General features: G+C 42.8%; 1 protein-coding gene across 1 annotated transcript; it reads left to right on the top strand.

The window, feature by feature from the left end:
• Positions 1-1303: 1303 nt before the first annotated feature.
• LOC103138627 (jun dimerization protein 2-like) lies at positions 1304-9417 on the top strand. The gene is made up of 4 exons (XM_016671910.1): positions 1304-1363; positions 7350-7567; positions 7672-7776; positions 8402-9417. Exons 2-4 carry the CDS (start codon positions 7373-7375, stop codon positions 8591-8593), a joined length of 492 nt encoding a protein of 163 aa, XP_016527396.1. The 5' UTR covers positions 1304-1363; positions 7350-7372; the 3' UTR covers positions 8594-9417.
• Positions 9418-11087: the final 1670 nt, after the last annotated feature.

Below are 11087 nucleotides of genomic sequence, written 5' to 3'. Positions count from 1 at the left end.
AAAACGTTAGGTTTTGCAGCTCTATTTAATATTAATTTTGGAAAATTTAGAAAAAAATCGATATTCATCCGCAAGTATCGTAACATCCAACTGTCACCTTGCTCACTCACTGCTTGCTTCGCCGGGAGAGTGATTAGGTCATCAGGTTTAGAGTGATTCCTTCAGACGTTAAGTGTCAAGGTTAAAAAGGTGTCAAACTATTCAGAGCAGGATACTCGGTGCACTTTATTTACTTTACAAATGCATGTAAGCTACAGTTTGCACTGTTTCAATTAAAAGAAACATGTTTTCTCACCACTTCTTTGATTCATTTTGTCCAGCTGTCGACTTTAAGTCTGTGTCCATGTCCAACCAGAGCCAGGTATTGTGTAGTTGGTGCTTTTAATCAGTTTTCAGTTAAATTATTTCAATCCAACTCTACAAGTCACAAAATGTCACCAAAATCACTCTGTCCCTCTAAAATCTTTCAGAAAATTGCAAAAGTGTATTGATTTGTATTGTTTGCTGAATATCGCAATATATTGCGATATTCAGCAACCGTGAATATCGTGAGCAGAATATCGTGTATCGTATCGTGAGATTATTGTATCACTACAGCCCTACGAACTTGTGCAGCCTTAATCAGGACACAGAAAGAGCTAGTCAAAAAGAGAAATAATGGTAGCTGCCATAAAAATAAAGTCAGCTTTTCTTCTAAAGAAATTTGCATGCAGAACTAACACTAATATGTTTAATTTCTCCCCTTTTAACTTCCATTATGTGCCCATGAACAATCCATTTCCTCCCCATGCTCTTAAACTTTTCCATATCACTATGTGTTTTCATAAATCATGAATGATCAGTCGTCCTCTTGTGTATTTCATTCTAACAATTTACTGTTTTCTAGAAACTGCATTTCATCTGTTTTCACTGATGATTACAGTTACAGTTGAGTCAGAGGTTACACAAGATGACATGACCACAAATTCAAAGAATACTTAAAAATAAACAGGTTGTCAAGGCAGATCCAACATGTTCCTGCGACAGAGTTAGATGTGTGAGACATTCTGTTGCGTGCGCCTCGGTTTTGTACCTGACTTTCTTGGGAGCAGTACGACAGGAAATGATTGTGGTCCCCAACTGATTTCTCAGTGCCGTTCTGGCTGATGCCGTTATATATATATATGTGTATATATATATATTTTTTTACATGGGATTTAATTTATTGCTCATTCGTTTTGTTTTTGTCTGTTTTGTTTGTTTAAATATACATTTGATTTGCTAGCATGCAAATTCCAAATTGTGACAGATATCCTCTTTGCTCCTGCAGGGCGTCCAAACACGGTTCATCATTGACAGAAGACGACTGACAAGTTCCCTCTGAGTAAGTATGAAGCATATCAAAATCTATTCAGTTTGCTTTGTTTCTAATTGAGACGCTCCCTTGAGTTCTAGCTTCTGCTCCACTGCACACAGACACAAAGACAAATCATGTCTTGGCTAATTCAACTTGAAACACGAGTGATGTAAATGAAGTGTGTAGTTTCAGCTGAGGCTGTGAGCTCAGATCGCCTCGCTCTTCTTTGCTTTGGCTCGTCACCGTGTACAAATTTGACTCGGCCAAATGCCAAATGAGGAAGGAGACACGTTTTGTGTCTTGGCCAGCCTCTCTACACTCAGTGACTTGAAGGTTAAAGGTCGTGTGTGCAGCATTAAAGAGGATTTGTTGTGGTGGCTTGTGTTTGTGGCTTTGTGTTGGTTTCATCCCTTACAAGTTCAAAGGTTCACCCTGCAGGCAAGCCCCATCACCTGGTGCAGTTACATGCTTGTACAAATATACACGCCTCACTGGGGAAACTATTTGCACGGTTTATATATATATATATATATATATATATATATATATATATATATATATATATATATATATATATATATATATGTTTCCTTTGTGTCTGAGTGTGTGTGTTGTGGAGGGTTTAAATGCCCCAGCTCCTGCCCGGACACATCCGTGAGATGGTTTCCGCATAAGTGGAACACTGCGGTGGATTAATGGGAAAGGGCTGGCGAGCCGACGAGCAGCGCGGGCACCGACGGTTGTGGTGGTGGTGGTGGTGGGGGGGCCTCGGAGGCTGGACGCGGGCGCACGGAGTTTATTTTAAGTAGAAATGCCTTCCAGCGCGTCTCCGGAGAGGTAGGATTGCCGGGCTCCGCTCCAGCTCGCTGAATAGACGGCAGACGCATTGCAGGCGAGCGAGCCAACTATGCAACAGCTCAGTGGTTCTAATACTACTGCTGGGAGAGCAGCTATTCACTGCTCGGAGTATCACATTATCAGTATTAGCCCCTCATAAGCCTTTCCACATGGTTTATGAAAACAGTGCTCGACATGAACACCCAAAAAGGTGTAACCCTGAAAGAAAAATGTCTTGTTTTTTTTGTTTTTTTCTCATAGATATGACTTCCAGAGTTCTTGAATGTCATTTTGGGACAGCAGCCAGTTTTTTTTTTGTTTTTTTTTTCTATTTAGACAAAAAAGCACCCCTTGTCAGAAAATATTGACCCAAAAACCCTGATCTTTTGCTCCTGGTTTCGAAGACACTGAACCTTGTTTGATCACTCCAGCAGCGCCTGCACCTTGCAAGTGTGTGCTTGACACGCTGCAGATGAGGAAACATCCGAGGACAAAGTATGAAAAAAACGCCGAAGTGACAAGCGGCCGTTGCGCAACGCCCGGTGGTTGCTTCAGCAGGCTGGATTAAATCAAATTGTCTGAATGTGCTTTTCAGGGATTGCTCACAGCTTGCCTTAGATTTGTCACAGAAGCCATCTCTACATGGCGTAAAGAGCTTTTGTCTGCATTTTGTATATTTTGATTAATTTAATCCCCGTCTGAGCCAAGCTCATACTCGCTCCCGTGCGGTCTAATCTTGACTTACAACATGGGGGAACAAAAGGTGAAAAAAAACAAAAACAAATGCTAACATTATAATAAGTCAACCAGGACCACCCAGATGCACGGAGAAGATGTGTGTTTGAACGGGATGAAGCAAGCCAAGCAGGCCTCCAGACAATGATCTCACAGCAGGGGAAAAAAAAAAAAAAAAACGAAAACAAAGATTTTTAGGCTTAGCTCTGCAGAAGTGCTTCATGCGTGTATTTCAGCATCATCAACAAAGACAGCAGATTAAACGTAAACAAACAGAATAGCTCTTCACAACAGTCCCGTCTATCTGGAAAGAAATGAAAGCTGAAATGAAATATGTTTTGATCGCAACTTCCACTCTCGATCGCAGTTAACTTTTAATTCACGGTCTGCGTCTGGCCGCCACGCTCCAGCGAAAATAGAACAAAGGGCCGCAGACGCATTGATACCGTATATTTGGACTTTTTAAGTGTCCTGTCCTCGAGGAGAGTCTCTGCCAAACTTGCCCCCCCCACACACACACACCCCGGAGGATTGCGAAACGCTGTAACTTAGCACCAGCGCGAAGGCCCCGGCTGAGTGCAGACGATGATGATGATCGCCAAGACCTTGGCCTGGAGATTGAGAGAGCGCGCCTTGGCTGCAGATTCTCTTCTCCCTGCTCTTATTCCTGTAAATTCTGTGCTTTTGCGAATTTACAGGAATAAAAACTCTTAAAGTTGTAATGCTTTCTTTTATAAAGTAGAAGCTTATAAGAGCAGAGCGGCCTTGGAAAATCTGCGCCCTTTCCCAGGGTTTTCACACAGTTTGGAAAAACAAGCAAGGGAATATAGTTTGACACTTTATTCCCTAATTCCATTATCTAAATTTCCATCCATCACCTGGTTTTCGTGTGATGCAAGAGCTGCCCCAGATTTATAACTTTTGCATTTATACTTTGACCACTGGATAAAGTACAAACTTTTAACTTAATTTAAAAATGTACCAGAACCCTTACAGCGCCGCTCCCCGCCTGTGCTGAACCTCTAAATCGAATAAGGATATCGGGCCCCTGGCCATGCCTCTGGCTGCAGGTGAGAGCCTGAATTCCTCGGCCCCACTAATTGCATTCAGGAAACGGACACGTTTAGTAAAGCTGAAGACGGATAAATTATGCGAGCAGACAAAACCGGTGAACTGCACCACCTGCCCCCCCTCTGGCATATCCTCTCTTCACACACACCTGCCTCCTGCTAAGTCAGATCACACAGATATTTCTCTTGGGCTGAACGCCAGAGAATGAATGGAGTCGGCTTCCATTCCTCCGTGCGTAATAGTTGGCATTTCCGCTCCCGGCTCCTGCACCCAAACTCCCTGGTTTAGTTTTGTAGGTGACGGCCCGGAACGGTGCGGCAGTAGCTCGTTCTGCTCCGCCGCTGAAGCGCAGTTGCGTCATCCAGACACTGACCGCTAATCGTTAGCTGCAAGCTGCTGCTCGGAGGGTAGGAAAAAAAACACACACGCACAGAAATACCCTCCTTTTCAAAAATATAGAATTCACTTTGACTCATCCTTTAGTGTTGTAATTACGCCCTGCAAGGCACGCATCAGCAAACTCCCCCACCTTGTGTCAAACAGACGGGGCTTCTGCAGAGTTTCATGTCCCACGGCTCGGATTCTCTGTCGAGTTTGCGAGGGGGATTTTCACACTCTTGAGACGAAGGTTAAAAGCAGCGACGTTTCTGCTCAGCTCTGGAGGAAGACTTTCCAAGAATAGAACGATATGAACTGTTCTGGAAACGCTTTGCAGCTTGAAACTGTTCTTTGTTTGTTTTTGGCTGCTGGCAAACCTGCCTCCAGGTTGCTTTGTTCTGTCTGATTTGACTTCACGCAGACAAGTAGTGCTGTTCATGTTTACATGCTGAATAAATGCGGTGGCTTTTAACTGCAAGTTTTGGACGAGCTAGACTACAAAGTAATGAGGACTTTCCATTCAGAATATTTTACAAGAACAGTTTGTTTCTTTAAATCGTGCCTAAGTAATGTTAAAACTGATTACTCTTAAATTGTTATTTTTATTTTACAGATAATTAATTTTTCATTTGGCGACCATTTAAAATGCTGTTTCTGTTTGGCTCTGATCAGTCATGTCTGTGTTTGGGTTAGTTAAGATTGCCTCTTGTTTTAATTGTGTCACACTTAATAAAAAAATAAATAAAAAATGCACCAGAGCTACAAGAAGACTCAAACTGAGATATTTTTAGTATTGGTGGCGACATTTAAAAATGAAATTAAAACATTTCTATAACTTCTCACCAGGACGTCTGAGGTTTATTCTGGCTGTGAGCTAAATTTGCATTGTCATTTTTCTAAACTCAGTTTTATAGTGACTGTGCTCTCACACATGTTGTGACATCATCTTTGTTTAACATAAATAAATAATAACCTCTCAGAGCAAGAAAGTTCATTAAAATATATCTTCTATTACACTTCTTTATGTAAAATTGATATCGGCAAATTAAAAGTATTACAAAAACCTCTTAACGGAAGTCTTCCACAAAAATTCAGATTTTTACATCTGTACCTATCGATCAGAAACGAGCACAAACACGCCTAAACCCTCAGTGATCATTTGAGATCTCGGTTTGGTCTGCAGCCGACGCAGTGGATCTCTCCCGATCTGTACCCCTTGTTCTTTGACATCCTGTCTGCAAAATGAGAAATCCTTGAACACGCCGCCTAATCTCTCCTGGGACTGTCACAGGGTGGGGAGCAAGGATTTTCTTTTTCCTCTCTCTTTATGTCTTATTCCTCTTCTCTGTAGTAAAAGCAAACGCTGGCTGCCAAGTAGTGCAACTTTGAATAAATGTACAGTGGAAGAGACAGAGGAGGGAAGGGCTGCGAGGACTTGGGTAATAAAAATGAATCATGAGCCACTGGCTCCATTTTCTAGAGTAACAGAAATGTCATGAAGGACAATTAAGAGATATTTAATATATACTATTACATGTAGAGACGAAGCCAATCACGGGGAATTTCAAAGTTATCTAAGGTTTGTTTACGATGTATTTACCTTTTGTGCAACCTTCTGTGACCTCTACACCAGAGCCTGAAATCCTTCCACTATTGATTCACTTGTTTGGTCTCCATCATGCATTACAATCCCAACTGTGAAACCAGACTTAGTGCATGAGCAGGGTGGAGCTCATCAGAGCCGAGTTACATAACCCTGAGTTTTTATGACCTCCTTTACTGCCTTTGTAATAGACATGAGTTTTTAAACTATACTGGTTTGAGGGGGGGAGGGGGGCAAAGAGGACCAAAGAAAAATAGTCTAACTTTCAATCCAGTCATTGAGGCAGTCGGATAGTAAACCCACCAGCAGAGTCAGCTGTTTTCACAGCGCCTCACAATACGCGTCTTTGTTGGTTCCATATGAGAGGGGCTTTGTTCGGTCGGAGGCGAATCTGTGGAGGTTTCAGCTGCAGCTGAAAGCTCAGGAAGCGAATGTGAATAAAGCTATTAATCTCAAACTTCCAGCGCTATCATGTGCCCCCCTTTTGACGCTCGGCGTAGCCCCAGGGTTTGCTCGCTAGTCTCCGTCTGTTGTCAACTCGAGCTTTGGGTTGATCGGGCTTCAGGTGCGAAGGTGTTTTTGTGGAAAAATGATTTGCTCCTGCCCGTTTTCTTTCCCCTCTCCTCCTTCTCCTTCCCAGATTGCAGGGCTGGGCAGGGTAGAGTCTGTTCTCATCTGGTTTTTATTTAACCATCAGAGGTTTTCCAACTCAACTCGACCTCAAAGCAATTAGAGCGACGTCTTAATTCCCCGGCCTCTTCCTTTTTTATTCCTGCCCCACCGTGTCCCTAATTCCTCCCTGATTGCCTTAAAGATGGCTGTGGTCAGACCCTGTAGAACTGCCCTAAATTATTGGAAGAAGGGCGGTGATTGAATGCACCAGCTTTTCTTTGATCTGCTGTGATTCCCTCCTAAAAAAAAAAAAAAATGGACACAGACGTCCAAAAGCAATAAAGTGATTGGAGCCATCGCCACTTTGTTTATGCGATCAGAGCGAAGGCTGCCCAGGCTTCCCTTTGCATGCGAAACTACATCAATGAGTGTGTAACTGCTGACGGTGATGAGTTTTTTTTTTTTTTTTTTCTCTTTTACCAGCAGCTGACTAAAAAGATAACAGCTTTGAAAGCTGTCGACTTTCGATTGCATTCTTGGAACTGGCAACCTATATTTAAAACTTCTGATGACAAAGACAGATTTTTTTTTTCTTTTCAAAAGATGCATTTGATCATTTTCAACAGCGTTCCTCTTTCTTTTTCTGTACATTTAGTCTGTCGCACCTCTTAACTGGCAGTTTTACAACCGTCTAAATACTGGATTGCTGCAGCTCGACTGTGAACGTCCCCGCTAATCCTTCCCCGTTCCCTTTTTCTTTTCTCTCGAAAACCACAGCGACGGCTTTGGCCGGGTTGGACATGATGCCGGGACAGATACCTGACCCTTCGCTGGCGGCAGGCTCCCTGCCCAGCCTCGGCCCGCTGGCGGGCATCTCGGCCACCACCCTCACCGACCAGCTGAAGCTGGCAGACTTTCACCAGCTGGGCACCATGCTGTCGCCGCTGCATTTCCTGGGGAGGCTGGGGAAGAGGCCGCTGGCCATCAAGACAGAGGTGAGGAAATGTGTGACACAAACAGGACGGATGGGCGAAGCGGCGTTCAGGTCAGCATATATATAACACACAGGGAGTGACTGTCCCCACATGATTGTTTGCAGATGGACGAAGACGAAGAAAGAAGGAAACGAAGACGAGAGAAAAACAAAGTAGCGGCAGCGAGGTGCCGAAACAAAAAGAAGGAACGCACCGACTTCCTCCAAAGGGTGGGTTCATGACTCAGCCATATGTACCAAGTAGCAGCAGAGAAGTTGGGGTCAAGAATAAACTGACTTTGTTTCACTAAGTTTCAGAAACAGCTTAATGCATTAAAATGACCATTACGGCGTCTGGTTAAGTTTTATTTAACTGGTTTAATTTCAAGATTCGCATACAAACGTTCATTCCATGAATACAAACTCATGGGACAATTAGGTAACAAAACTCCATGAGTAAAGAGAGTAGGAAGAGAAAATATATCTTCTATAGTCTGTTTCTACTCATATTACAAAAACAGGCAACCATCCTTTTGGGAGTTGCCAAAAAAAAAAAAGTCTACACCATCTTTTTCAAAAAAGTAACAAAATAAATTTGTGTGATTTTATACTACTTGTCACCATTTTTAAAGATGGAATTGGCAGTGAAATTTTTTTCTGGCTATGCACTACATTGAAAAGGATAAATTACTTGCAAAATTAGAATTAGGAAGCCATTAAAAACATAAAATAAATATACATATATATATTTTTTTACCAAAGTCAGTACTTTTTCACTCTGTAAGAAACATCAGTGTGTTAAAGTTTACTACTTTCACCGCCTCTATGCGTCTAATGGTTCCACGTCTCTCTTCAGGAATCGGAGCGCCTGGAAACGGTGAACTCGGAGCTGAAGGCCCAGATCGAGGAGCTCCGTCTGGAGAGACAGCAGCTGATGGTGATGCTCAACCTCCACAGGCCCACCTGCATAGTGCGGACCGACAGCGTGAAAACACCCGAGAGCGAGGCCAACCCGCTGCTGGAGCAGCTGTCCGCCGAAACCAAGTGAGGCCCCGGGAGAAGAGCGGACTCAAAAGTCCTGCAAGCTGAACTTTGACTGCCGAGACAGACGTCTGAACAAAAACAAAAACAAAAAAACATACCTGACAAAATGATTCTGAATGAGCACTTGAGCTCCAGGCTGGAGACTTTTGCCCAAAGATCTGAGGTTGTGGGGCTTCCTCAGTACTGCTACGAGGAGCTGGCTCTGTCCATTGGGGAGACTGGAAACACCCACTGTGCCTGTCATGTTGTTACTTCATCCATCTTTTCCTTAAAGGGACCAATGGCAGTAGACGATCCGGCTGGAGAACGCCCAGAGGATTGACACTAACAGCAACATGGTGCTCTGTTACCAAAGCCCTGCGTAGATTGACTTAGGAGTTCTGCAGTCTTCCTACGTATTCTAGTCATATTACACAGGTGTAGAGCTTTTAGGTTACAGCACCCAGTACAAAAAACACACCAGTGGGAGAACAGTTTTTTTTTTTATTTTTATTTTGTATTTTATACCCTGCCTCGACGACGGCAGGTACCGGTTGATCCGATTCGTGGTGGCGCTGGCGTCATGAGAAGCACATATTCACAAATTGTTTACACACTTATTTTTTAGACTTGTGTTTTCATCATTGTACTTGTTTTATACGGCTTTGTATACATGAAACATACAAAAATGCTTTGTTAATCACTTGATGTGATTTTTGTCTTTTTTCTCCCCCCGTCTTTCCTAATCTGTCAAACAGCTGCAAGAAGAAGCAGCTGAGTGTCTGCATCTGTATCTATGTACGAACCTGCATATCCTGAATAGATTAAAGTTTATTTTCTAACGAAGAGGAAGTACATGCCATTGTTTTTTTTTTTTTGTTTTTTTTATACTTCTGATAAGCAACCGTTTCGAGTTTTCTGCAGAGATCTGCTATCATGACACCATCACTATCAAATATCAAACGTTGGGTAATCACGTCTTTTTCTTCCATGCAGGCGTATTGCCAGAATCGGGTCTTTACTTTGATTTTGCACAACTCCGAGAGGGACGCTTTCATTTCCTTCTCTTTTGATTGCTTCGTTTTTATTCCTGGATCAGCAGAGAAAATGTGAAATGTGCAGACACGGCAGATGTTTGACTGACTAGGATCACCTATCACTCTACTACTTGCTGCCAGTCACTGATTGCCTCCACCAAGATACTTTGAGTAAATTCTCTTAGCTGAAAGCTTATACAGAGTGGCTGGTGTCCAGAATTTCCGACTGCGCTTTTATGGAAAACAGATACAATTCAGCTGCAGAAATCATTACATGAGCTCAAGAAACCCTCTGAAGGTCTGTCAGCTTCCTGCTTTATCCACAAATCCATATGAAAGCCACAGTATGGAAAGGAAAGTTATCGCAGCTGACTTGCATGGGGCCAATCTAATAGTTTAATCTGCATTAATATGATCATAGGTTTTTGCAGTGAATCTATACTGCTATCAGACAATGCAGCCTCTGTTGCATCTTTCATTCCTGCCTAAACATGTGGTGTCATGGCTTGCCGCCCAGCCAGCATGCACGAGTCGCTGCCCCGAAGTACGAAGAGAGACGCATTTCAGGTGTCGCGTGCAGAGTAAAAAAAACCCCGCACAAACAGATGAGGGATGGGGCCACTGAAAAGCAGAAACGCTACACTGGAAGGGAAAGGTAGTCTGCTTTCAAAACAATTTGCATCTCGGTTCCCAAAACACGGTCCCAACGCAAAAACTCCCTGCAGCTCGGATCACACCGAAGCAAATTATTTGCATTTAATAAATAAAACGCAGACGGACTGAATAGCAGATCAAACTACTGCACATATTTAATATGTCTCAACTGCAGCCACTTATCAGCAGTTCAGCGTTTAAACAGCTGGAGGCAGAAGGCTGTGTAGCCATCTGGTGGTTCTGCTTTTAATGTGGTACTGTTAGTCTGATGGCAGCAGTTTAAAAAAAAAAACTGTATGAAGAAAGTGTGACGGGTTTTTGTTAGTTTTTGGATCCATGTTTCTGTAGCAGATGTGAAACAGGTCCTGGATATAGACAACAGAGAGAGACGGCACAATGACCTTTTGCAGCTCCATCATCTGACAAATCACACTGACTCTTCAGATTTCAATTTTTAATCTAAGTTATGGCATTTGAGTCAGGTTGTTCTATCTGTATGTTGTGCAAACTCTCCTGAAGTCTAGTTAAAAGGATCCTTCATAACTACTTTTGGTAATGGAACCATTACCAATGGTATTGGAATCCCATCACATATCCTGTTACAGGAGATGAGGGGACTTTTTTAATTTTTATTTTATGTGGATGTAGAGATTTTAGAAAGTGTCTCTCTCCAGTGGTCATTTCACAATAAGCAGGCCAGTTAACGAGACAGTCATATTTCTTGGACTGTGGGAGGAAGCGAGTATCCGGAGAGAACCCACGCATGCGCGGGGCGAACACGCAAACTCATTTTGTGTGTTACTGTCTGAAAGTAATATAATACAATAC

This window comes from Poecilia formosa, unplaced genomic scaffold (assembly GCF_000485575.1).
Source record: "Poecilia formosa unplaced genomic scaffold, Poecilia_formosa-5.1.2 Scaffold53, whole genome shotgun sequence".
In the NCBI taxonomy this organism is placed as follows: Eukaryota; Metazoa; Chordata; class Actinopteri; order Cyprinodontiformes; family Poeciliidae; genus Poecilia; species Poecilia formosa.
Note: the sequence above shows the minus strand (reverse complement) of the source record. Positions and strands in the feature narration are given on the sequence as shown.

Bases quoted from the DNA above. Each gene is read 5' to 3' on its own strand.
- LOC103138627 (XM_016671910.1), top strand. From the start codon at position 7,373: ATGATGCCGGGACAGATACCTGACCCTTCGCTGGCGGCAGGCTCCCTG. The intron at 7,568-7,671 runs GTGAGGAAATGT...GATTGTTTGCAG, and splicing joins CGCTGGCCATCAAGACAGAG to ATGGACGAAGACGAAGAAAG. The intron at 7,777-8,401 runs GTGGGTTCATGA...GTCTCTCTTCAG, and splicing joins GCACCGACTTCCTCCAAAGG to GAATCGGAGCGCCTGGAAAC.